The 27,757-nt window shown below is 35.0% G+C and overlaps 4 protein-coding genes and 1 long non-coding RNA gene across 9 annotated transcripts; 1 reads left to right on the top strand and 4 right to left on the bottom strand.

Annotated features, from left to right (window-relative positions):
- Positions 1-2,313: 2,313 nt before the first annotated feature.
- Positions 2,314-5,355, bottom strand: LOC142632742 (GDSL esterase/lipase At3g27950-like). The gene is made up of 5 exons (XM_075807092.1): positions 5,136-5,355; positions 4,960-5,002; positions 4,687-4,894; positions 2,586-2,709; positions 2,314-2,363 (listed from the first exon to the last, which is right to left on the bottom strand). The coding sequence occupies exons 1-5, from the start codon at positions 5,353-5,355 to the stop codon at positions 2,314-2,316; spliced, it is 645 nt and encodes a 214-aa protein (XP_075663207.1).
- A 1,535-nt stretch (positions 5,356-6,890) lies between these two features.
- LOC142609877 (GDSL esterase/lipase At3g27950-like) lies at positions 6,891-8,904 on the bottom strand. Of its 2 annotated transcripts, none has more exons than XM_075781604.1 (5): positions 8,575-8,904; positions 8,123-8,338; positions 7,826-7,998; positions 7,480-7,747; positions 6,891-7,310 (listed from the first exon to the last, which is right to left on the bottom strand). In XM_075781604.1, exons 1-5 carry the CDS (start codon positions 8,825-8,827, stop codon positions 7,060-7,062), a joined length of 1,161 nt encoding a protein of 386 aa, XP_075637719.1. In that variant the 5' UTR covers positions 8,828-8,904; the 3' UTR covers positions 6,891-7,059. The 2 variants fall into 2 exon arrangements, with proteins under 2 accessions (XP_075637719.1, XP_075637728.1); XM_075781613.1 differs by having other exon boundaries at positions 8,123-8,326; positions 8,575-8,903.
- A 1,747-nt stretch (positions 8,905-10,651) lies between these two features.
- On the top strand, positions 10,652-11,053 carry LOC142609903 (uncharacterized). Its single transcript, XR_012839719.1, has 2 exons — positions 10,652-10,845; positions 10,971-11,053. It is a non-coding gene; the product is annotated as an uncharacterized LOC142609903 (long non-coding RNA).
- Positions 11,000-13,031, bottom strand: LOC142609893 (GDSL esterase/lipase At3g27950-like). The gene is made up of 5 exons (XM_075781624.1): positions 12,691-13,031; positions 12,239-12,442; positions 11,942-12,114; positions 11,599-11,863; positions 11,000-11,432 (listed from the first exon to the last, which is right to left on the bottom strand). Exons 1-5 carry the CDS (start codon positions 12,938-12,940, stop codon positions 11,182-11,184), a joined length of 1,143 nt encoding a protein of 380 aa, XP_075637739.1. The 5' UTR covers positions 12,941-13,031; the 3' UTR covers positions 11,000-11,181.
- Positions 13,032-18,306: 5,275 nt separating this feature from the next.
- On the bottom strand, positions 18,307-25,398 carry LOC142609854 (L-aspartate oxidase 2-a, chloroplastic). 4 transcript variants are annotated; one of them, XM_075781590.1, is made up of 9 exons: positions 25,199-25,335; positions 24,252-24,396; positions 23,611-23,648; positions 23,294-23,498; positions 22,568-22,810; positions 22,223-22,279; positions 22,037-22,117; positions 20,083-20,144; positions 18,307-19,571 (listed from the first exon to the last, which is right to left on the bottom strand). In XM_075781590.1, exons 2-9 carry the CDS (start codon positions 24,273-24,275, stop codon positions 18,563-18,565), a joined length of 1,719 nt encoding a protein of 572 aa, XP_075637705.1. In that variant the 5' UTR covers positions 24,276-24,396; positions 25,199-25,335; the 3' UTR covers positions 18,307-18,562. The 4 variants fall into 4 exon arrangements, with proteins under 4 accessions (XP_075637705.1, XP_075637713.1, XP_075637691.1 ...); XM_075781598.1 differs by having other exon boundaries at positions 24,252-24,393; positions 25,199-25,318; XM_075781576.1 differs by having other exon boundaries at positions 23,294-23,648; positions 25,199-25,398.
- Between the last annotated feature and the right edge of the window lie 2,359 nt (positions 25,399-27,757).

Genomic DNA, 27,757 nt, shown 5'->3' with positions numbered 1-27,757 from the left:
TATAATACATATATAACATTTTCCAAAATAATCTTACATAATATTGTAAGATTTCAAGAAAACTTTATGTGGCCCACATTTAAGTGATAAATGAAAACTCATGTCTTAAAGATTTTATTTGTGAAAGACATTATGGTGAATAACAATTTCTAAGTAACTCTCATTTGGTATAGCCTCTTTGGTTAATAAACACCTTGAAGTTACAAGTTTTAAACTCCTTGATAGAAAGAGATTATGGAACAAATCTTAATTTAAAAAGGCCCCTAGTCTAGCCTATATATATAACCTGTCTCTATCAAAAGGAAACATGTAAGGTAAAGGCCATAAACTAGAAAACACGTTTTATAAATACTATCATCATATAGTGAGTCTTCTTTTCTCCAAACACTTAAACAATTATAACCGAAAGTATGTTTATGTTTGTTTTGTTTTTGCTACACCCTAAATTTTATCTTACAAATACAACATTATCTGTACATTGCCCTAGTTTTTGCATAATTAGATAACCTTGGGGAAAGAGTTTCAATACAAAAAGTTTGACGTAAAGTAAGTCAATAGATAGTAAAAGACTAAGAGTCCGTTTGGATACAGCTGAAAACTTAAAATATTGTAACAAAATAATTTTTAAATGTGTGAATAGTGCCGTGAAACCCATTTTTAATGAAAAATTGCTGAAAAATGAGATTTGTGGATCCCGTGTACTGTTCACTAGACCCACTGGTGTTCTGAAAAGTCAAATATTACGACTACTGTTCATGAACACTGCATGAACAGTAGCTGTAACAGTGAAATTTGTCGTGCCAAAAAAAAAGAAACGTGAAACTCTAAATGCAAACGCGCAATAAGCCTAATCCAAACGGGTACTAAAATGTGTGGGTTCAAGCTTAAAAGATTACTTTGGTTTGGACCCAAGCCTTTTTTTCATGGACTACTTCTCAAAAAAAATAATAATAATAATACAAACTAAACTTCACATAGCCCAAAAAAAATTACATTTTAAACCCTATTATTTCAATAATATAACATATTAATCCATATAGTTTCAAAAGGCTAATATCTCTATGTCACGTCCTAATTTTTTAAGAAGTTTGGTTTCGCTATGTTTCATGTCATGTATAATGGTATGGACAAAGCCTAACGCCTCAAAAAGTCACAAAATAATTCAAAAATTATAACATCAAAGATTCAAAGGGCCATAATTCTACACTTGCTTATACGTTTGAAGCTTTTTTTTCCCCCTTTTCTGTTTCAAGTCTTCGAGGCCTATGCAATGGCAATATGCTCTAGGCTATTATTTTCTTACTTCATTGACATCAAATTGGACAACACACTAATTTTAAAATTTAATTGTAAAAAATAATAAAACAAAATTCTTATTTACATATGAATAATAAATTTCAGAAATTCATGGCAGACATTGGTCAATATCGGTCACAGTCCTGTAATTGAAGTTGAAGGCAGTTATAGCAATGTAATCCAGCTTCTTGTTAGACAAAATTTCACTATCTCAACGCCCACGAACCGTTATATAACACTTATTAGTTATTACACGCCATTCCAGGGGGTCTACTACCAATAACACATTCAATTTTTAAATATTGCTTCAAATTTTAAACATCTGTGGTTGTAGTTGGGCTACAAATGTCTTGAGGTGAAAGAACGTCTGTACATTACCATCCTATGACTAAAAGGGACCCAACTTGTAGAGATTAACTAATATTCAATGGCACATATAAGCATCCTTGCCCTTCCCTTTTCTTGAAAGTAATTTCTGATGGAGAACTTCCCAACAATAAAGCTTCTTTAACTTGCTCTTCACGGCAGAATAGATGCTTTCAAAGTTTCATTTAAGTCTAAAGACCAAAAAAGAAAAAGAAAAAAACACAAAAAAAAATAAATAATTCATAATTTTGAGATGGGTGTAAAATAAAACCGGTGTTAGTGATAGTGATAAGACTACATATAAGTGATGTTGCACTAACAACAACTGGTCAGCTCAGTGAACTGTGAAATCTTTCGGGTCTCAAGCTTTTCTCTCGAAGTTTATTAAAATCTGGTCAAACTTGCATGGATGGAAAACCTAGCCATTTGTAGCATGTTAGAAGTCTTAAATTTTTTCTTTATTGCAGCATCAAGTTATGAAAGAGCAAACGTTTGACACAACATATCCAGAGAGTCCAGACAGATACTTGATAATGATTGAGACACAGCTCAATTGGTGAATGCTACGTGTTCAACATGGCCAACATTTATATGGCTAAAATTTCAAGAAACTGAGCAGCAGTCATTAGCACACTGCAATGTGCTTAAAAATCACTGGGATGATAAGGAATCATTAAGAATTCGCTTTGGATCAACAAAACCTTCCAGCACCAAACAGTTAGGGATAAAATCATTATATACGCAATATTGCATAAATAATGATTCTAACCCTAACTGTTTGGTGATTCTAACCCTAACGCGGCTATAGAACCTTTTTTTTTGTAGTGAATGTTTAGTGGATCATTATCTCACAGCCACCCATTTTAATGTGACCATATATGAAAAGTTCAATTAAATATTGTATAATAAATTCCTGAGCTTACCTTCATTCTTTGCATTGCTAATGAGAGCATATTTAGCTGAGTGCACGTCAACATAAGTAAATGTTGCATCAGGAAGCTGTGCCCTTAGCTGAAGCACCTTGTCCTTAAGCTGCCTGTCAAACTCCTGATTTACCTCATTCCAATGCTTCACACACAGTGGCTGACCATCTCAAGGACCAAGGGGGGCCTTGGCCCCCCCAAAATTTTTGAAAGAAATTAATGAATTTTTTTTTTTTTGAATTATCCTAAATAATATAAAATAATTTAAAAGAACCTTATCATTTTGACCCCATATCGGATGATATACATATATATATTTAAGAAAGTCTAAAAATAAACCTAACTTTCATTTCAATAGAAGAATAATACTAGAGATATAAACTGTTTTACAAAAAATATTACAAACTGTTAATGTGGTGAGTGGTGAGTGGTTATTGGTAAATGAAAAAATGATATTAATAGTGGGCTTAAATGAAAACCAATAAGAGGTTGACCATATCAACATTTTGTAAAAATATTGTAAAATAGAATACAATCCAAAATCTTTTTTTTCTTTTCAGTTCTTTCATTTTCCCACTGCTGCTGTAGTTTTGTATTTACAATATAAAAATAAAAGTTTTGTGTGACTAAACTAGACAAAAAAGAGTAAAAGACGAGCTTGAAGCTTCTATAGGGCCTTCACCCATGTACATTATTCTTGTGTTACTTTACTTTTCATTTGCTTTAATTTGATTTATTTACTTTACTTTTCATTTGCTTTCTTTTTTATTTTCCTTATAATATATTATTTGTTACTATAATAATCAATATATTATATTTTGTATGGCATTATAATTTATAAATGTACTTGATTAGTTTGATTAAAATATACCATATATACTATATTTACATGTATTTAGCATTTTTAAAAAATTAACATGTATTTAGTTGTTGTTTATAGCACATATTGAGTTATAAAGTATTGTACATTACTATTTTAGATTTCATACACACACAAATTTTTATAAATAGCCCCCCAAAGATAAATTCTTGGCTCTGCCACTGTTCACACACCCAATCTGGTGTAGATTACTTGCCTTTGATTGGCATTTAACATAATAGGATCAAAGTGGACCGAATAGGGCCAAAGTAAACAGAATGGACCAAATTAGACCGAAGTGGACAGACTGGAAGGAATATGGCGAATATGGACCGTATGGAACAAAATGGTCAAAATGGACCGAATAGAACTAAAGTGTACCGAATAGCCCGAATAGGACTGAAATAGACTAAAGTGGATATAATGGACTAAATAAGACTAAATATAACCAAAGTGGACAGAATAGAAGGAATAAGTCCATAATAATAAACAGAATGGACCGAATAGGACCAATATGGACCAAATAAAAACGAAATGAACAGAATAGGACCAATGTGAACCGAATAGACCTAATAAGACGAAGTAAACTGAATAAGACCTAATGGACTGAATATAACTTTAGTGGACAGAATGGACTAAATAGAACTGAATAGACCAATTACGACCATATGAACTGAATAGGACCAAATTGGACCGAACAGAACTAATGTGGACTGAATAAGACTTGAATATTTATCATTTTTATTGCATTTTTAGTGCTCATATTTCTAATTTCTATTGTCTATTTTAGCTTTTTTTGTATTTTTTAACTCAAAATAAAGAGTTTAGTCCAAATATAATAAAATTTCATACTTTTTAACCCAAAAATTAAGGAAAAAAAAATGAAATTTTTAGCTAAACTTGGAAAGAAAACCTACAAAAAGAATCAACTTAAGGCCCAATTAGTCTAAAATGGACTGAAGGGGACCAAAATTGACCGAATAGACCAAAGTAGACCTAATTGGACAAAAGTGGACCTAATTGGACCAAATAGAAATTGTTTAATTTTTAGGAGAACAAATTATCTTCAACAAATTTTAGAGAAAAAATTATACATTATATTACAATACAAAATAATTATTCATTCCCACACATCACGTGGATCTGCAACTCGCTGTTAAATGAGCATTTATTACCCACAAAATGTTGTGTTTCCCAAGCATCACTAGACCCAGTCAGTGAGAGAGGGCTAGAGAGACTCACTGTTGGGGCTGAGTTGACCATATAGAGCTGTTGTACGAGATTTGAATTGTTTGAACTGGGATATTTGAATGCCAAGATGGAATGGACTATAACCACCTGGAAGAATTGATGAACCTCCTGTTGCAAAATTTGCACCATGCCAAAAATTCGTACCGAGTGAGTCCATGTATGCACAGTCAGGAATGGTAACTTCAGCTCCTGAGCCGCACTAACACATAGCAACTCAATTCAATTAATTCTTGATTATTGGGGGGGACTAGCTGTAACATTTACCTGTCAAAAATTATGATAACTATGATTGAAGCATGACAGGACACTGCAATGATTAGTAAAAGTACAGCACGGTAGGCAACAGGAACAATTTGTACGAAATTTCTATTTGCATGACATTATTGACGATTACTAACCTACTTACCAAAAAATCTATAATGAGTCGGCCATCACAAAACCTTCCAAAGGGCGACCAAAGAAGTTTTCACCATTGGGTCTAGGAACCACTTTCAAAGCTGCAGATGAAATGCCTCCTGTGTCCGAGTTTGAGTCCCCAAAGTTGTATATAGCTGAAAAATCACATCTTTGTACACCATTACCACCCCACACCAATGCTGGTAATCTTGCCAAGCCTACAACCAAGAGCACCAAAACACAGCATAGCTTCATTGAATCCATGGTTTTCCTAGCAACATCCCATCAAAATGTGTGCACTCACATAATAGTTGGTTTTCACTTTGACAATTGTCATGTGGCACAAGCCCCTAGGGCAAAGTTTTTTTATGCATCTTCTTTGAAATTGAATTTTTTATGGATAGCAATTGGCACGCAAGTCCAACTAGTATGTCTGCATGTGGACCCCTTTTTTTTTCTTCTTCTTCTTCTTCTTCTTTTAGGTGATGATATGGAATTGATGATGATGACCATTAAGAAATTGTACCATTTTAAGAAGAGTAAGACTTTTAGCAAAGATACATTTTAGTCTCTCTAACTTTGTTGTTGTCGTCCTCTGATTTCTCAAATTTTAAAACTTGCCATTTACCCCTGAATTTTCAAATGGCTATTGTTTTGGTCCCTCGAATTTAATTTAATTTATCTTAGTTTTGAAATAAAAAAACGTTATGTAGGGGTTAATTGTAGCTAATTGTTAGTGGTAGTTAAGAGAACTTGCGATTTGGGCTATTGCACCGCCATGAAATTGTGAGAGGAAAAAGTTGAGAAGTTAAAATGATAAATAAATAATAATAATAAATAAAAGTTAAAAAGTTAACATTTTTATCCAAAGGTTGAGATTAAAAATAAGTTTTTTAACTTTCAAATTTAGCCATTATACATTATAGTGCTGTATGGCACCATATCTCCTATAACCTAATAGGAGGGCTAAATTTATAGCTACTTGCAAGTTTACTAGACTGGTTGCAAGTTTTGATTCATAAATAACTAAAATGATTCTAACATTGATAGTGTGTTTGCATATTTTAGCAGCAATATATTGAAGCTTAGGCCAATGCAATTAGGCAATACCAGTCCTAGAGCGCTCAATTGACATACTGATACCACTCCAGTGATAGAGGATGGCCAAAATCATGCACTAGCTAAGCTTGCTGGATTTATGCAATTAGGTGAATCTATTACCAATACCAGTATACCACATTCAATTCTCAAATATTGCTTCCAGACTTTAAACATTTATAGTTGTAGTTGGACTGCAATTGTCCTGAGGTGAAAGAACATCTGTAAACATTCCCATCATCCCATAACTAAAATCAAATGCCATACATAAGCATCCTTGCCCTTCCCTTTGGTCCCAAAAATGCAGCTTTTTTAACTTGCTCTAATAGTGGAAGAAATGATTTCAAAGTTTCAAAAAGTCTATGGACCACAAAAAAGAAACACAATTTTTCACAACTGTTAAGGTGACATGTTGTAATTGGTGTACAATAAAAATAATATAAGTGATATTGATAGGGTTATATAAAATTTATGTTTTACCAATCTCAACTAGTCAACCAATTTTAGCACAAAATAGAATGAAACAGTTTTAAATATATATAATATTTAAAAAAAGAAGGGGAAAAAAAGCCTGAAAGAAGCATATTAAAATTTAAAAATCTAGTCAGACTTATATGGATGGAAAACCTAGCCATTTGTAGCATATTAGAAGTCTTAAATGTTTTCTTAACTGCAACATTAAGTTATCAAAGAGCAAAAGATTGACACAACATATTCAGATTGTCCAGAAAGATACATGATAATGATTGAGACATAGCTCACTTGATGAATGCCACATGTTCAACATCACCAACATTCATGATGGTGAAAATCTTGCTCCTAACCATTTCTAAGAAATTGAGCAACTGCCATTAACAAACTGCAATGTGTTTACAAATGATTTGGATGATAACAAGCCTCCCCAATTGAAACTGGTGGATCAGATAAGGAACCATTGAGAATTCTCTTTGCAATCCATAGGTTAGCAGCATCAGAGTAGTGTATGCCATCCCAGCTAATGTGCATTGATGGATTGTGGCATGGGTTACCATATATTGTTCCATTAACGGTGGCTTTCTTCCCACAATCAATATGGTACCCATAGAAACTCCCACAGCAGAACTCAAATGGATCAACAAAACCTGTCATCACCAAACAGCTAAGATTAGAAACATAGTATATTGCAATGTTCAGTGGATCACTATCCCACAGCCACCCATTTTAATGTTGCCATATCCGAACAGGCCAAATAAAAGGTTGTAAACAATGCATAAAGCTCCCACTTATGTTTGTATAATAAATTGAGATTACCTTCATTCTTTGCATTGCTAATGAGAGCATATTTAGCTGAATACACATCAACATATGTAAATGCTGCAATAGGAAGCTGTGCCCTCAGCTGAAATACCATGTCCTTAAGCTGCCTGTTAAACTCCTGAGCTACCTCATTCTGAGGCTTCACACACCCAATCTGGTCCAGATTACCGGACTTTGATTGGTATATAACACTATATGGCAAGCAACCAATTGGGCCAGTATTATGTACCCAAAATACTCTTGCACCTTCCTTGTATAATAGCTAAAACATGAGCCATAAAAAATGTTAGAATTATCAATTAGTACACAAGTTGTTCAATCACACTCATCAGTTGCTTACATGAACTGCTTGGGACCACTGGCTTAAGATATTAGGAATGGACAGTCGAACTTCTTCTATTGTTGTGTATTGAAAACCAAAACCAAGATCGTTCTGTCCAATATCAAATGTGTAAATAGCCTTTGAGAAGTCCTTAGGCCTTGAGAGCCTCGTTTTAAGTAGTGGGGTCTCTCCTGGTGCCAAAATTTACCAATTCAATTTTCATTGTTAGTAAGCGTTCAGTACCCACAAAATGTTGTTTCCCACCATCTTTAGCACACAAGAACCAGTCAGTGAGAGAGGGCTAGAGAGACTCACTACTGTTGGGGCTGAGTTGATTATATAGAGCAGTTGTACGAGATTTGAATCGTATGAACTGGGATGTTTGAATGCCAAGATGGAATGGACTATAACCACCTGGACGAATTGATGAACCTCCTGTTGCAAAATTTGCACCATGCCTAAAATTTGTACCAAGTGAGTCCAAGTATGCGCTCAGGTAAGGTAACTTCAGCTCCTTAGCTGCATTAAAATCTAGCAACTCAACTAAATTCAATTAAGTCTTAAACCCCATTAAATTGGGAGAGCTAGTTGTAACATTAAGATGTCAGAATTGATCAATGATCATAGCTATGAAGCATGACAAGACAATACAATGATTAGTAAAAGTATGGCACGTTAGTTAACATGTAAAATTTGTGTGAACTTTCTATTTACATTCAATTTATTGATTCAACAAAAAAAGTAGGAAGCTTTACTACCCTAGTTACCTATAAAATCAATGATGAGTCGACCATCACACGCCCTTCCTGAAGGGTGTTCAAAGAAGGTTTCACCATTGGGCGCATGAATCTCTGACAAAGCTGCTGAAATGCCTCCTGTGTCTGAGTTTGAGTCCCCAAAGTTGTATATAGCTGGAAAATCACATCTTCTTAGACCACCACCACCCACCACCAATGCTGGATGCCTTACCAAGCTCACAATCAATAGCACCAACACACAGCATACCCTCATTGAGTCCATGGTTTTCCTAGCAACATTGTCCTATCAAAAAGTGTGCACTCACATACTTGTTTGTTTTCACTTCACTATGAGGACAAAAGTGCCTGGCAGATTTTGTTGTTTTCTTTTCTTTTTTCTGATAACCTTCAATCTTTATTGTTGTTTTCTTAATTCACTTTGTCATAGTCACCGATAAATTTTGGAATCAAGACTCGACAGATTTTGACCTGTGGCATTTGTTAGGCGGCACAGACCTATGGAACAATAATCATGTTATTCATCAAATATATTACATCTTTCTTCTCACAGTGTATAAAGTCTATAGTAAACCTCTATGCTACAAGTGATATAATGCATTTATTCAATACATGAGATATCTTTTAACTATAGAGATTGATGCTACATTCTCTAAACTAAACCATATTTTATTTTGTTTAACATATCTATGTAACATCTCTCTCACATCGAGGTAGACCCCATAAGAATAAGATAATAATATATACCACCTCATTAAGTAATGCAACAAATTAAGCAAGTAGAAAAGAGATAAGCCCCTTGCCAACCAATTTTAGCTTGAGGTGGTCCTTGTTACATGTAATATATCTATCACATGAGAAATAGTAGGGACTAGGGATGCTTTGTAACATCCTGTAGCGCATTTGGACAGTTGATGATGATCTTCACCGGAACATTAAAACAGAAGCTAATCTCCAGAAGCATGGTCCAATGCTAGCTGGCACTCCCAAATAGTAATTTCATGTTTCAACTAGAGTCGAGTGTGAGCCACACCGCTACACAGGCGGACCGACTGAACCGAAACCGGCTTCGGTTGGTTTTAGATTTTTATGGGCTGGTTTGCCATTGTAAGTTGTAACTGAAGTGCACAATACTGGGCCTCCAGGTCCAGGATTTGGGTTGGGCTTGGGTTTATACTTTATACGGCTAAGCTCAAATTTTCTGTAGAAGCATAGTATTACAACAAATAATTTCATATTCTCAAGTCTCAACCTGGATTTTTGTTTTTTTTTTAGCTGTATTAAAAATTTTGGTGTTTTATAACTAGCGTTGAAGCATGAATATGATTAGCTGTTGCCAACAGTTAATTCACTTGATACGTGCACACTTTTAGGAAGGAAACATATATTTTCTTTTTCTGAGTGATAAATGGTGGTCCTTTGAAAATGGTGGAAAACAAAAGTCAATTAAAAAAAAAAGTTTTAAAGCGGTGCATAAATCTTCCACTTATGTTTGTAAAATAAATTAAGATTTACCTTCATTCTTTTGCATTGCTAGTATTGGTGATGCTAAAAAGTCACATTGCTATTTTTAGCACCACTAATACTAAAAAGCATGCTGCAACAGTGGTGTCATAACTAAAAATTTTTAGCTTCTTGCTGCAGTGTACAACTATATGCACTTTAGGAAAAAATTTTATTTTATTACTTCCAGCTCTCTTTCTCTCATCTTTTTGTTTTTTTTCCTTCTTTCTCCCTGTTTTTTTCTTCTTCTTCTTCTTCATCTTTTTTTTTTTTTTTTTTTGCCTCTCTTCCTTGGATGCTACTTTTCGCTAATGACTCTCAGCTCTCTTTAGTTTTTAGATTTGATATGTTGGGTTGTTTTATGGGTTTTGCAAATTGGAATTTTGTGAATTTTTTGATTTTTTTTTTTATACAAATTTGTGTGTTAGTGTGTTCAAATAGAAAGTCAAATCCACTGCAATAGTGGTTGTAATGGTTGTTTATTATAGTGGAAATATTATTTTGTAGTGTTGTTTATATTATTTTATTGTGTTGAAAGTTGAAATAAAACTACTGATATTGGGTGTTTTGTAAAGTGAAAAAGTAAAATAAATAAAGTAGATTTTTGTAATACCAAATGAGAAATGATATGTCCACAACATTTTTACAACATTTTTACAACAAATCCTAAGTGGCAGGATGTTACTGGTTGTTATTGTTGGGGCAAAAAAGTAATCTTAGTGTTAGGTTCAAATTTGAACCAATAACAACTAACCACCTATGATTTGTTGTAAAAATGTTGTAAAAATGTTGTGGACGTAGCACCTTATACCAAATAGCTAAACTTATGGATGGAAAAAGAAGTATATTAAAATCTAGTCAAACTTATATGGATGGAAAACCTAGCCATTTGTAGCATATTGAAGTTAAATGTTATCTTAATTGCAACATCAAGTTATCAAAGAGCAAACGTTTGACACAACATATACAGATTGTCCAGAAAGACATAATGATTGAGACACGGCTCACTTGATGAATGCTACATGTTCAACATCACCAACATTTATGATGGTGAAAATCTTACTCCTAACCATTTCTAAGAAATTGACCAACTGTCATTAACATACTGCAATGTGCTTACAAATTATTTGGATGATAACAAGCCTCCCCAATTGAAACTGGTGGATCAGATAAGGAACCATTGAGAATTCTCTTTGCGATCCATAGGTTAGCTGCATCAGAGTAGTGTATGCCATCCCAGCTAATGTGCATTGATGGATTGTGGCATGGGTTACCGTATACTGTTCCATTAACTGTGGCTTTCTGCCCACAATTAATATGGTACCCATAGAAACTCCCACAGCAGAACTCAAATGGATCAACAAAACCTGTCATCACCAAACAGCTAAGATTAGAAACATGGTATATTGCAATGTTCAGTGGATCACTATCCCACCGCCACCCATTCGTGACCATATCCGAACAGGCCAAATAAAAGGTCGCAAGCAGTGCATAAAAGCTCACACTTATGTTTGTAAAATAAATTAAGATTACCTTCATTCTTTGCATTGCTAATGAGAGCATATTTAGCTGAATACACATCAACATATGTAAATGCTGCATTAGGAAGCTGTGCCCTCAGCTGATACACCATGTCCTTAAGCTGCCTGTTAAACTCCTGAGCTACCTCATTCTGAGGCTTCACACACCCAATCTGGTCCAGACCTGACTTTGATTGGTATATAACATTATATGGCAAGCAACCAATTGGGCCAGTATTATGTACCCAAAATACTCTTGCACCTTCTTTGTATAATAGCTAAAACATGAGCCATAAAAAATGTTAGAATTATCAATTAGTACACAAGTTTTTCAATCACACTCATCAGTTGCTTACATGCACTGCTTGGGACCACTGGCTTAAGATATTAGGAATGGATAATTGAACTTCTTCTATTGTTGTGTGTTGAAAACCAAAAGCAAGATCGTTCTGTCCAATATCAAATGTGTAAATAGCCTTTGAGAAGTCCTTCGGCCTTGAGAGCCTTGTTTTAAGTAGTGGGGTCTCTCCTGGTGCCAAAATTTACCAATTCAATGTTCATTGTTAGTAAGCGTTTAGTACCCACAAAATTGTGTTTCCCACCATCTTTAGCACACAAGAACCAGTCAGTGCGAGAGGGCTAGAGAAACTCACTACTGTTGGGGCTGAGTTGATTATATAGAGCAGTTGTACGAGATTTGAATTGTATGAACTGGGATGTTTGAATGCCAAGATGGAATGGACTATAACCACCTGGACGAATTGATGAACCACCAGTTGCAAAATTTGCACCATGCCTAAAATTTGTACCTAGTGAGTCCAAGTATGCACTCAGGTACGGCAACTTCAGCTCCTTAGCTGCACTAACATATAGCAGATCAACTCAATTCAGTTAAGTCTTAAACCCCTTTGAATTGGGAGGACTAGTTGTAACATTAAGATGTCAGAATTGATCAATGATCATAGCTATGAAGCATGACAAGACAATACAGTACAATGATTAGTAACAGTATAGCACATTAACATGTACAATTTGTATGAACTTTCTATCTACATGCAATTTATTGATGCAACAAAAAAGGAGGAAGCTTTACTACCTTACTTACCTATAAAATCAATGATGAGTCGACCATCACAACCCCTTCCTGAAGGGTGTCCAAAGAAGGTTTCACCATTGGGTGTATGAATCTCTGACAAAGCTGCCGAAATGCCTCCTGTGTCTGAGTTTGAGTCCCCAAAGTTGTATATAGCTGGAAAATCACATCTTAGACCACCACCACCCACCACCAATGCTGGAAATCTCACCAGGCTCACAACCAATAGCACCAACACACAGATAAGCCTCATTGAGTCCATGGTTTTCCTTGCAACATCCTATCAAAAAGTATGCACTCACATACTTGTTTGTTTTCACTTACTATGTGGTCAAGAATGAGTGGCGTATTTTGTTGTTTTCTTAATTCACGTGTCATTAGTCACCGACAAATCTTGGAATCAGGATTTTCGCATTAAACGATCTCATACTGCACTTTCCTTAACTGGACTTATTATTATTGTGATTAATAGTTTTATGTAACATCTCTCTTAGGTATAGACCCTATAAATATATTATCCACCTTTATGTAAGAGAGATACGAATGTAACGGCTACAAATAATACCGTCTCATCGATCAGTAAGGAATGGAACTAAAGTAGAAAAGCGATTTAAGTCCCTTAACAATCAATTTTAGCTTGAGGTGGTCCTTGTTACATATAATATAGATGTATGATGTATCTCTCACATGAGAAATAGTAGGGAACAGTTGGACCCGTGTCCCAGGCCCATAAAGCACCCTATCACATTAAGGAAGGAGACATATTTTCTATGTTAGAAATGATACGTAGGGACAACACAAGAAATGGTAGTCCTTTGAAATTTAATTTCGCATGGGTGTTCCGCAAGTCCATCTAATATGTGGCCTTGTTTTTCTTTGGTGAGGAGTAGAATTGATGACGATGATGATGACGACCATAAAGAAATTGTACCATCTCAAAAAATAAATAAATACATAAACCCCCCCCCCCCCCCTACTTTTGGCAAAACTAAGTAGTACATTTCAGCCTAACTTTGTTGTCCTACTTTGATTTCTCAAAACATTAAAACTTGCCATTTGATCCCTGAACTTTCCATCCCCTTGTTTGGATATTCTAAAAATAAGATATTCCTCTTCTTCTTTATTTGGATGTTGAAAATTAAGTAGGGGAGAAGAGGAGAGATGAATGGTCATATAAAATGATAATTAAGATCATCTTTTGCTAATTTTGGACTGCATTTGTTTTGATGTAATATATTTTGACTGCCAAATATTTTCAGCTAAAAATATTGTAGAGAAAACAATTTGTTTTCTAGTATCTAATTGTGTTCTTGTAAATGTTGCGTTTGGCTTGTAAAGAAAATAAAAAAGTTGATGAACACAAAATTTACCATACCAATAGAATAACCCACAAAATCTAAACAAATTCACTATAATTTTAAAAAATATACCCAGAGTCCTCTGAATGTCAAAAAATAAATGCATAAAACTGAGAGTAAAGAGAGAGAGGTGGATCACAGCTGTCCTCTAGCCATGGGTGGGTTGCAGCGATTCTCTCTCTCTCTCTCTCTCTCTCTCTCTCTCTCTCGTGGCGGTTCGATCTCGTCATCAGCAGTCCAATCTCGATCGTTATAGCCAATCCCAATATGTGAGGATGGGAGGGCTCAGGCGATGTTGAAGAAGAAATGTAAGTTGTTTTACACGTGAGCCTAAGCGTAAAACATTTTATGCCTCATGAGCCAAAATTTTAAGTTAAAGTGGAAAAATATGTCCAAGTTAACCAGCATTTTTAGTCGCATCAAACACTCAAAATTGGGGTAAAATAATTTTAAGTCAAAACAAACTTAGCCTTAAAGAAGTAGATATAAACCTGGCTCTGATACCAATTATATAAGAAAGTAAAGGGACAAGCAAATAAACAGACAATGGGAGTATAAAAAGATCATGGAAAGTTATTAATAGCGTTTATTATTAAGACACTATAGAAAATAACATAAAAGTATGGAATGGAACGCAGAACAAGATACAACAAATTTAGAGATATTATTAGATTCAACAAGTTTTTTACAGGACTGTAAGACATATAACAAACTGGGAAATATTACATAAGGCTTTCTTTCACTTGCTAGCTCTACCGTTCTAAGGATACAAGAGGCCTATTTATAGGCAATAATTTACAAAAATATTTTACATTCAGAGGATAAGAAGATATGAGTTACTGCTTCAGTCATCTTTTGTTGATTATCAAGGATCTTTGAAATGACCTGGTTTTGTGCAACAGCATTTCTTGCCTACCAATTTAGAGCTGCTTCAACCGAAGAAACTTGTTTCTTGGATCCATCTAGATTGATTCCAACAGGATTTTTGATTTTCCAAACATGTTTAACGTTGGCTTGTGGATGGTCAAAACTTTCAACAGGAGGAAAATTTTGTGAATAGAAAGGTGAAGCATGGTCAAACATATAACAAAGTAAGATTTTTAGTGTATAGGTTTGACTGGGAGGCTTGGGTTGACATTTTGGTATGGGGAAGGACTTTCTAGTAATATGGGATTAGTGGAGGTTTCTGATTTTGTTGGTTTTGATCATGATTTTCTCTGCATGGGGAGGGGGAAGGAGGATTTTTCTTTCTGGTATTGGGATAGAGGACATAGTAATCAAACTTTCCAGAGGGTTCTCCAAGGAGGTCAACTTCTAGATCTCCTACCTCATATCTTTCTTTGAGAAGCTGCTAGGAAGACTTTTTCTTTCGTCTTGTCTGCTTTTTAAAAACTTCGCCTTCTTAACAATTAGCGCAATCACAAACATCCCACCACATATGGCCAGAGGATGATTTTCCTTCATAACAAGGGTTTCCATATTCTCGAAATGCTTTGATTTGAAGGCCCTCAAGACCTTCATATGAAACTGGCTGGATCATAGCCATTTAAGTAGGAAAGACTATTACTTCATCCTTTTCTAGTGTGGCTGCTAAAAACCTAACTTCAACTTCACCACTTTCTTTTTTGATGAAGAAAGGAGTGTTGGACTGGATTGGCTAAGCCGCCTGATGAAAATTCTCATATTTTGCGATCCATGATTCTGGAAAGAGTTTTGTCATCTGCTCTTTATTCAACTATCTTGGAACAAATGTGCATATAAGTGTCATGCTTAGGTCAACTTGGATTTAAAGAGCATCATTAGACTAGGCTATTTCTGGTATAGCTATGTCAAAAGCATGATTTTGGAATCTATAGGCAAACTGATAATGGAGTGTGGCTACAAAAGTATCATGCACTTGTGAAGCTCCTGTGATCTAAACTTGAACTTTAAGAGCATCACAAAGGTGAGGGTCTTTAAGAGACATGTTAAAGTTGGGAAAGAGGGTGACAAAGACTATTCCTGCATTAAGAGTGGTTTGGACAGTTCCTATGACTGCATTATGGTATTCCAAAAATCTAGAATCAAGAAGAGAAATTCTAGAAGCTATAGGGAGTCCTTTTCTGCCATGAAAGGTGAGTGTCAATCGGACTGCACCAAAATGAAGGTGGGTGTATCCTTATTTTTGCTATGGGATTACAAACTCTCGGGGGAGGGTAAGGGTGATAAAATTTTCTTTCTCACTTGTTGGAATGTTGGAATGTTGAACTGGTCAAACTTTCTACTTGATTATCAAATCCAGTGTTCTGATGTGATAAATACAGAGGATCCACATATTATGGCAACTGTAAATCACAAAGCATACTAATCAGGACAAAAATCAAAATATACTGATCAAAGGAGAGTGAAACTGGTTACTATGCTCTGATACCAATTATATAAGAAAGTAGAGGGACAGTAGAGGGACAAGCAAATAAACAGATAATGGGAGTGTAAGAAGATCGTGGAAAGTTATTAATAGCGTATATTATTAAGACACTATAGAAAATACATTACACAGAAGTGACAAGAGAAGAATACTTACTGATGAAATGTTGCTCTTTTGAAAATAGGAGAATATCATCTACATAGATCAATGCATTTGACAAAAGCAGTTGGAACAGCGTTACCATTGCATTTTGGAATTGAGATGGAGCATTTTTAAGACCAAAGGCATTACTGTCCATTGGTAATGGTGGTCTGGGATACAAAAAGTTGTCTTGTACCCTTCTTCTGGATGAATTCCTAATTGCCAGAATCCTGCCTTGAGATCAAACTTTGAAAATACCTTAGCATGGGAAAGATGTTGGAAGAGGGCACTTTTGTTTGGCAAAGGGAACTTGTCATTTGCAAGGAAATGATTAAGATCTTGGTAATTAATTACCAATCTAAGCTTTCCTTGGACTTGTTCAACATGCTTGTTAACATAGAAAGCTTCACACGCCCATGGAGAAGTTGTGAGTTCAATGAGGCCTTCTAAAAGAAGGGTAAATAACTCTTACTTAGTCAAGGATAAATAACTCTTACTTAGTCAAGGATAAATGTTCTAGTTTAAACAAAGCCAAGGAAGAGATGGATGGGATGACTAGATATATGTATATAAACATATATATATATATATATATATATATATATATATATATTTAAAAAAATTGTCAAATACAACTTTAAGCATAGCCACTATTGTGGACTTTTCAAACAAAGCCACTATAGTAGACTTTTCACTCACCAGCTTTTACTTTCCCTGCAATATGTTTGTTCTTATATAAAAGTCAATTAGTTCACACAAACCCTAGTAAATTACTATTATTATTTAGTCATTAGTGTTGTTTGCCTTTAAAGAGTTATATTGATACTAATCTTTAGGTTTTTTTAATATATTTATATTCATATTTTTTTCTACTCAATTTAATAATAATAATAAATTTGTCCAACCCATGGGTTCAACCCGACCCATGTGGGTTGGGTTGGATTGGACTTATGTGATGGGTTAAATTTTTTTTGACCCACCATGGTGGGTTGGGTCAAAAAATCATCTCAACCTAACCCAACCCGACCCTTGCACACCCCTACCTCCTCTCTACTCCCTTCTTCTCCATTTCCATCCGAACAAGTTGTGAAATTGGAGGTGTCCAAAACTTTTCAATTTTCTTGCTAATGTAGAAAGTTTGTAGTCTCTTTTTAAAGGTTAAGACAGAATTTTGAGGTAAAAAGTGCTCATTGTAACCTATTAATCATATGAGATTATCACATGGAATCACAATTTTATACCCTTTTTTCTCTCTTTTTCATATTTCGTTAACTAGATCGTATTCAAAAATGATTGGAGCCAAGTTTCTATGAAAATTATAATGCTACCATGCTTACATTTGCACTACCATAGAAAATTATTAGATATTCTCAGAATACAATAATGTCATACTCTCTCCCCTTACATAAATGATATGTCTCACCATGAATTTAACTAGTAAGATCCCACCATTATGTGAGAGAAAGGAATACAACATTATTATACACCTGAAGTATTTAATAATCACTCGCACAAGGACTATCAATTATTAGTATCATCTATAATGTAAGATTAGCAGTAATGAACAGAAACTAACGCCTTATCCTTGCCCTGAGTAAAGGCATCCTGAAGTTAATTAGAACAAATATGAACCTATGCAGAGAAGTTGACACCTAAAAATCCATTAAATGTAAAAGATATTTCATTTTAATGCTGCTGATTATAGCTAGGCCTAATAAACAATAAAAACAAGCATTTTTTCCCATTATAATAAATAAATAAATTGGGCAACTATAACATAATCATTTTGAAACTATTCTAAATACAATTTTGTTTTATTCACAAAAAAATTGAACTCAGTAATAATATGTAAAACAAATTGGAAGCCAACAACTAATGCTGTAAGACACACTTCCACCCCAGCCTCAGTGTTGGCTTTTCAAATGTAAAGGTAAAAGACCTGTAAATACAAATATTGCCAGCAAGGCTGAACTGTGTACTACAGGGGCTGCTTGTGTAGTTGTCGTGAACTCCATGTGCCCTTTACTGATGAACCAGGCAAAATCACTGTTGGCAGCCTCTTACTTTCCTCCAGATTAGGAAAATCAATTGTGTAGTGAAGCCCACGGCTTTCATGCCTAGCAAGGGCACTGCTCACCACCAGCTTTGCACAACAGAAGAGGTTCCTCATTTCACAAGCCTCAAGCCCCACCATTGTTGGCTCCCACCCTTGTTGGAACAAGTATTCCTCCCATTTAGCCTCCAACTCACCAATCTTTTGCTCAGCAAATTGCAGCCATGTTGTGGACCGAACAATTCCCACGTATTCCCACATGATTGATTGCAATTCCCTCCTTACTTTCCTTGTCATTAATAAAATTTTTTCCATAGCTTCACTCCCAAGTGAAAAAGGAACAACCGGTCTAGACCACCAAATTGAAGTACCAAGGTCATATTTAGAGCTCTTCATGTGATCAATTGAGGGCTGAACAGCTCTTCTTGCAAAAACCAGTGCTTCAAGCAATGAGTTGCTAGCAAGCCTATTTGCTCCATGCAAACCTGTGCATGCGACCTCACCTGCCACATACAAGCCCCGCACATTTGTCTCCCCCTGGAGCCCAGCACGGACACCCCCACACATGTAATGGGCAGCAGGAACCACTGGAATTGGCTGGTAGGTTATGTCCAGGCCATACTGTAGGCACTCAGCAGCAATGTTGGGGAAGTGTGAGAGAATCTTTTTCCTAGGCTTGTGACTTATATCAAGTAGCACATACTTCTCATGCCGCTTTTTAAGCTGGTCATCTATACTTCTTGCCACAACATCCCTGGGAGCAAGCTCTGCTCTCTCATCATACAAGGGCATGAACCTTTCCATGCTTAAATTATACAGAATGCCTCCATCACCCCTAACAGCTTCAGTGATGAGAAACGCATTCTCTCGAGACTTGGTTGGTGTGACGGGAAGGCCTTCATCAGCTAAGGCAGTTGGGTGGAACTGAACAAATCTGGGCAACAAAATAATGCCAAAAAAACTATTATTTCCATTTCACACCAATACATGCATATAAGTGCATACTCAGTTACTCACTGCATATATACACAATAAATAAGATCTAATAATAAAATGATTCATGTGCACACGAGCAGAGGCATAATCCTAATTTAAGAATTCTTTTCATAATAAAATGTTACACATTTGGGCTAACCAACCAAGTGAAAAGTAGTAATCCTCATTCACAATCATAAAAATGGGATGGCCCCTAAATAAGAGCAATGCAACTCATCTGGTATCATCCTGAAAGTTGACCTTGCATCTTCAAATGCCATGAAATCAAGGCATTATGATATCAGTTTGGAATCTTCCAAATTCTTCCAGACTTCTATTACATAATTATAACTTGTAAGTAACACAGCACCACAATTTTTATTTTTATTTCCAAATAAAAACTAACAAGTAAGACAGTAATGACAGAGAGCTTTTACATTTCAGACAATAATTAATAAATAATTACTCACTCCATATTGGAAATCACAGCTTGGGCCCGATGGGCCATGGCCATTCCATCTCCGGTGGCTACCTGGCATGAAGCAGATAAAAGACCATTATACTGATGCCTAAACAGGTTTTATTTTTTAGATGGTGATTTAATATCCAAGCAGTCAGATTTCATCAATTATAGGCAGAAATATGGTATCTATTATAAATATTAAATGCAAAAGAAAATAAGAGATCCAAGAGATAATATGGCCAACAGAGAGAGCAGCAGCAGCAGCAACAAAATTACAGACACTCTACTTCTTGCGAGGAAAACTAAAAAATTAGAGCATCCAGTTGCCTCCAAAGTATTCATTATCAATATGTTCAAAACTAGGATACATAAAGTAAGAGCAACAGTGAGAGCACAAAAGTGATGATTTCAAAAATATTGAAGTTGAGATCATTTTTTATATTTCTAATATTACTTTTTTCATTTTCATTTTCAAATTTGATTATAATTTTTAAGTTTTAGTTTTCTATTTTCTTTCTTTCTTTTTTTTATTTTTTTTGTTGGTTTAGGATGAATGAGTCAGCTTTTAAGAAACCAACAAAGAATATACAATCACTTCAGCACGCTCAAATAAACAAGCAGCAAAATAAGCTGCACACACTAAGAACACTGGATTAGATCAAAGCAAACATTACGAAACAAACACCTTCCAACTAAAACTAAAAGCAAACTCTTTGGCTGCACCTCCTTTAGAACAGACAAGGAGATATTACGTCTTCCACATAACTCCATGTTACAAAGGGAATTTCAAAATCCTTACAACTAACAGCTCTATACCTCACATCATTTCTGATCAATCAAAAAATTCCCTTCCGTTAAAGAATTCTTCCATTGAACACCTGAGCAATTCATTGGATCTATACATGACACAGTGGTTTTGAAGCCTTTCCCTTGCAGCTTGTTAATGCCGCAGTGAAGAACTGCATCCCATCTATACTCAGCCTTCTCCACCAAGCTTAATCAAAAAAAATTTCCATATACTTCAAGTGAATAAACACACATAGTACAAATGGTCATGCTCTCTAGCTTACTTCTGCCATATACACAATACAGGTTCCCATCATAGCCTGTCCTTCATTGCCAACAAGCATATGAATGAATGCTTGGGAATAGCAGCTCTATACCCCCACCAGTTTGCATCAACCTAACTCATATATTTTAGGCCTTATCTCATCCCATACTGAGTAACAGGTGACTCTGCCTGACATTCGATGACAGCAAATGTACAGTGTCTTCCTCAGCCAAAATTACTCAAGATATGCCAGCTTGAGCTCATCCAAAAGACCAAGGAGCTAGTGCCATTGCCCTTAAGGGATTGTAATTGGAACCTTAGCATTTATGGAGCTGGCAACATAAACACAAACTTAGGAAACAAAGCATCATTAGGTTGACAAATGGCATGCCACAAGAAAGTTTCTGTCCATTACCAATAGGGTGTTTAATAAAAGGCCGAGCTATATCTCTAATGTCAAGTATTTTCCTCCACTCTCATAAATTACCTTGAAAACTTTTGACATTTCAAAAGCCCTTTCCTCTCAGCCAAAAAAAAAGCCAACATTAAATAACTCTTTCAGACAAAACACTTTTTTGCTGTTGTAATGTATAACACCTTTATGAGGTCATAGGTATCAGACAACTGCTTAAAGACATTTTGATAAGCCCTACAGATAGTCGAATTTGCAGTCAAATTTGAAAATGGACCACAAATTCATAAAATGCAAATTCACACTGATCACTATGAATTTTTGGATTAGAAAGAAATTCCCTTGTAAAAGGATGTAATTAGGTGGTAAAAAAAAAAGGGCCAAATTTTTCTTCTTTCTTTTTTCTTTTGGGCGGGGGGAGGGGGGTGTGCAGCATTCTTTCTCAGATATGAAGATGGAAAGTACAATTTATGGTAGAAGTGTGAAAGCATAAAGTACCGGAGGATTTGTAGTTGATGGATAGATATGTCCAGCCCCACCTGATGCAAGTAAAGTCACCTTTGAAATAAACCTTATAACCTGAAAATTCAAGAAAGCAAAGGTTATAGAATATAGACTGATTTTTTGGCAAAATACTTCCCCCATAGAATTTAAGAAACTTTAAACAGTAAATACTGTAGTCACCTCTTGTGTTTCAGTATTCATTGTGTCAACGCCAAGACATACTGTGTCAGAACCATCCTGCAATATCAGTGACAAACTTACTTTAGCGAATGCCTATAAAATGAAGTCTCCAAGTTCACTTAGAAATACCAAATCAACATAGACAAAACCACTAAAGACGACCTTCAGAACATTCAATTGGTGATCATATGTTGAAACAGGGTCTTAAAGTTAATACCACACCTAAGATATGCTTAAAATTTCTTTCTTAGAATCATAATCCCCAAAAGCATAGCATATAGGACCATGTAAAATACAATATGAAACAAACATTTTTCAACAAATAGAATGGGTGGAGATAGTGACCTGGCAAGTTAGCAAATCAATTGCAAAATGGTGTTCGAACACAGAAATATTTGGATCATTAACAACTGCCTCCAACAAAGCCCGCTCAATTTCCCTTCCGGTCATATCAGCAGCATGAACAATTCTGCGATGAGAGTGTCCCCCCTCCCTTGCTAGATGCAAGTTTCCATCCTCCCCATGATCAAATGAGGCACCCATAGCAATTAGTTCTCTAATTCTGTCAGGTCCTTCTGTACAAACAATCTGGATAACATAAAGAAGGAAAAAACAGAAAAGGAAAATCTCAACAGTTATGCAAGAGACGGTGGAAATTAGCATTCAAATGAGACAAGAAAAACAAAAAGTGAACACAACCAGAGAACGTGTACAAAATTTCCAAGTACTGACTTTCTCACAACAAAGTGTTTATTAAGTGAAACTTATTCAGAGGAAAATTATGACATTCCCAGTTTATATAAACCATGGGCATTATTTATAATTCCCTCTAATAACTTTAATGGGGTTGGGAAAAATGAGGGCCTGAGACACTGGACCATACACATCCTGTTTCAATTTGATTGATCCCCCTCTAATTTATAGCTAGATTGAGAACATCAAGAGATTCATGAGCTATAAAAGAAAAGGGGCAGTATGACCCATGACATATCATAATTAAATAAATTTCATACAGAGATCAAAGTTCATTAATTGATGATATAAGCTAAAATGATTAAATCAGAAACCAACCCTGACGGTCTCCTCATCACATAGATAAGCCCCTGCTACAATGGTGTCATGCATGTGACTCTCCACTGAGTCTGAAGGGCAGAGCACAGCACTAACTCCACCCTGAGCATAGTTTGTGTTGCTCTCATGAGGCTCAGCCTTGGTAATCACAGCAACAGACCCATGCTTTGCAACTTCAAGAGCATAGCGAAGGCCAGCAACTCCACTGCCAACAACAGCAAAATCAAAATACTTCGTGGAACCATCTCTCAAGCATGATGAAGTGACAGTTCTAAGGGACTTCCAATTCTCACTAAATGGAGATTTGGAATAATTACATCTTTGGGTCTGCAAAAACTTTGATACTCCACATGACCTGAAAGAATGCAAAAGAAAATTCTTTACACATTTAGAATACAAGTATGAGCCACAAAATTGAAATTTCTAGTGCATTGACATGGTATGTAATCAACGGAACTGTTCAAGCTACCACTATCTGTACTAAACAATTATTATATTTGCATTTCCTACAAAGTTACATTGCCAAAACTATTCAAGTTGTTCTGGAGTATCATTTTCATGCTAAATAAACTACTAAATTGATTATTCTTTTCTCAACAATTCATATCCATGGCATTCTTTCCCCTAGAACAACATGGTCAAAGTGAAAATGAAAGTTAGATCTCACAAAGTGCTCTGGAAGAGCAGAAGTGTCTGTAAACTACAGTAGAATGTACAAAGAGATCCAATTAATTCTCAAATAGAAGCCTTTTCAGACACAAGGAAGTTGTTCTCAAAAAATGTAATTGAGCACTTTTAATAGAATAATTTTTTATAACTTGACAGTTGTGGAGGATCTGAACCCCGGATGTCTCTATTGGAAACATTAGGATGTGTCAGTTGAGCTACAAGACTAGCACTATTTATAGAATAATTGAAGTATTTCTATACAAAATTTATTTCTAAACCAATCACATACCACAAGAGCTCTTTCTGTATGCATCGGTTGAATGCTACACCGGAAACCCAACAAGTTTTCCTATAACCTTGTCCCTTGCATGGTGCCACACTATAATGCAAGTTGCCACTTCCAGCAGGTATACAAGTTGTCATTTAAAATACTTCTGCCAGATAACATTAGTAAAGGTTCAAAATTAGATCAAACTTAACCTTTCACAAAAAGAATCAGCTTTTACAATTTCATGCATCCTTTGAAATTCAATATATTGTGATCCATAGCAAGAAAAAATATTCAAACAGCTAAAATCAGCTGTAACAACTAAACAAAAAGTTATAATATCAGTAAGGGAAGCACTATGATCTTGAAACTCGAATACATGTTTTGAACACAAATTACTCCCCCTAGAGAAAAATCAGCACAGCCCAACATCTATATATCCAACTTCCTCAAACTTGTTTTGAAAATAAGGCATATGTCAATATGTCATCCCCTTTCATATTAACTACCAACTCAAAACGTAGCATACAATAATTCAAAATTCATCAATTAAGAGTCTATAAAATATAGAAAACTTAGTCACAATTGGCATCCACAAAACCTATAAAATCAGAAGCAACCCAAAAGAAAACAGAGAGAGAGAGAGAGAGAGAGAGAGAGAGAGAAATTTAAATTTTAAAGGGAAAACAAGGAGAGGGGGGGGGGGGGTGGATAAGGCATAAACTCTAGTCACCAAGCAATTTAACTACTACCCATCATTCGCAGACCAAAAAGACAACCACCCATTATCCCAAAAAAAAAAAAAGAACAGTTACAAGACACACACAGAGAGAACCAGAAAATTTTTTCTTTCATTCTTAAAAATGTAAAGAGAGTGATTGAAACAATAACAAACAGAAGTGAACATCAGAATGTCAAACACAACAAAACCCAGACTCAAAAATTCATCAAAAGCTCTCAAAACTTACAGAGAGACGTGCTCCAACAACTCTGCCTGTACGCTAATGGAAAGTATAAGAAGTATCTGAACCTGGGTGTCCTCGCTTTTCAAACAATGAACCGGGCCCAACAAAACATGGACCAATGAAAGAACATTGAAAAAAATATACTCGATAATTTTTGAACAAAAGTAAAAATAAAACACAGAATGGAGGGCTTAAAAATTAGTAAAAATTATAATGAGAGGTGAATAAAGCTTAAGCATAAATAAGCCTACGTTTCCGACACGCCACACCTAAGTTTTGCTCCAGAACCATCCTCGAACTTCGCGCCAATATTTTTTTTCTTTTTCTTTTCTTTTTTTCCTTTTATAAATGATATAAACGTAAGGATGGTAATTTAGATCTGGCCTGCGGATACCCGGCCCGACCCGACCTTAATGGGCTGAATTTTACCCAGCCCAATAAAGAATAGGATCGGGCATAGGTTTTTAAAAAAAACCCGAAGTGGGTTCGAGTTGAGTCCGGGTTTTATAAAAAAATTCGAAACCCGCCCTAGATAAAAACTCGGTTATGGAGGATAAGACATTTTGTAAGAATTTCTTAGTCTTTTTCATTTGTTGGTTGGAGGATAAAACATTTTGTAATTTCTTAGACTTGTGGGATTTATTTTGTAGCTTTCTAAGTGATTTGTTGATTTAAAATCTTAGTTGTGATTTATTGATGTATAATTAACAGGTGATTTATTGATTTATGATTAATTTATAATTTGGTTTGATTTGGCTGCCCTATAATGTGGCCTAAATGCCAAATTTTGGCATTTGGGCCATGTTAAATGACTTGAATGGGCTTGAATCTATGAAAAAAATTTAATGGGCTTCAAAAAAAAAAATTTTGTTGGGCTAGATTTGGGCCCAAGAAGATAAACAGGGCCCGCGAGGCCTGTGGGGCCCGGCGGGGCGGGTATGGGCCCCGGAAAAAAAATTCGATTAATAATCGGGCCAGGTCCGGGTTTCGGGTCTTGGCCAGCGGGTCGGGCCCGGGTATGCAAAAACCCAGCCCAAACCCGACCCATTGTCATTCCTAATACGCGCAGCCACAACTTCTCTCTAATTGTCTTTGCTATATTAACGGCTATAGATAATAGTTCACTAGCTTTAACTTTATCAGTATGAAGAAAATGATAAAGTTACCATCTTCTTCTTTTTTTAATAAATTACTAACACGCTAAAAGTAAAAAGAATTAGGTAAGTAGTCGGTTTACATGTCAATCAATAAGAATTTGCTACCTCAGCATTACTCAATTGTAAGAGACAATTGTTTCACAATAAATCTGAGATGAAAAGTTATTATTAGTTCTACTTTAAATTCACTACTGAAATTTTTTTTTTTTACCCAAAAGTAGCAACCATATTATCTTACCATTTAGGATTTTGTTGTGAGGTTATTAGGTACGTAATATTTGAGTATTTCTCTATACTTAATTCTCATTAATTTTTTGTAGCTCTCATGATTTTTTTTTTTTTTTGATAATTTTAAATTTAGAGGTAAGGGATTTTTTTTTTTTTTAGAAAGAAGAGGCGGGCATTTGAACCCTAGAAAACTACCAATAGATTTTAATTACAAAGTTTTTGGCTACTTAAAAAATGCCATCATACATGCATACATACATACATATATAAAATAATTTTCACAATTCTATTAATTAAAAAACATGTCATAATTCTAACTGTTATTCCTTACGGTTCTACTAGTGGCAAAGTGTTTCTGTGGTTGGTTATATACCTTTCTCTTTTTCTTCTTTTTTTTCTTTTTTTTGAGAAAGTGGTTGGTTGGATACTTGGATATGAATAAGTCATGAATTCGAAAATTCCAACATTCAAGAAGACAACTATTGCATTTAGTATTGACTAAAAAATACAGTTTTTTTATTATTTAACTTATTTTTGCTACTATTCATGGTCTCATTACACTTCTTGGTACTATTTATGGGTTTTATTATATTATTTCAGCTAGTTTTTAACTTTATATACAATACTTTTAGCAAAAAGTTTTAAATTTTAACTAGATAAATTGTTCCCAAACAGACTTAAAGACAACATATTATGAAGTTAGACTTAGTTCTATTTGAGAGAATACCTTTGAATCCCCTTCTCTATGGAGGTAATATATCATTTAGTAGGAGGTTTCATATAATAATTTTTCCCATTTCATTTATTAGTTTAATTTTTTTTCTTATTATTTCTTCCTTTGTAGAAATCAACTATTTTTCCTAAAATAAATGGACTTTTAAATCAAACTATGATTTAACTTGCCTGAAGGAATCCTACTTTTTGTGTGTAAGTATAGGTTCCTCTTAATTAATAATCAATAAATTTAGACAATATTAGCTGTTGTGATTGATGCATACTAAAAATAGTATTGATATCAATGATAAGTCCATGTCAATATGATGTTGCTTTAATCACAACTAACCACCTTAATAAATTATGAAAAAATGTATGATAGTAACATTGATCGCTATTAAATTATCCAATTAGTAAGGAGGAAAATTTTAATATTTTTCTTTTTCTTTTTTATTTATTTTCT

The sequence above is a fragment of the Castanea sativa genome, chromosome 1, assembly GCF_040712315.1.
Source record: "Castanea sativa cultivar Marrone di Chiusa Pesio chromosome 1, ASM4071231v1".
Taxonomy (NCBI): Eukaryota; Viridiplantae; Streptophyta; class Magnoliopsida; order Fagales; family Fagaceae; genus Castanea; species Castanea sativa.
The sequence above is the reverse complement of the archived record's forward strand: the minus strand, read 5'-3'. Positions and strand labels throughout refer to the sequence as shown.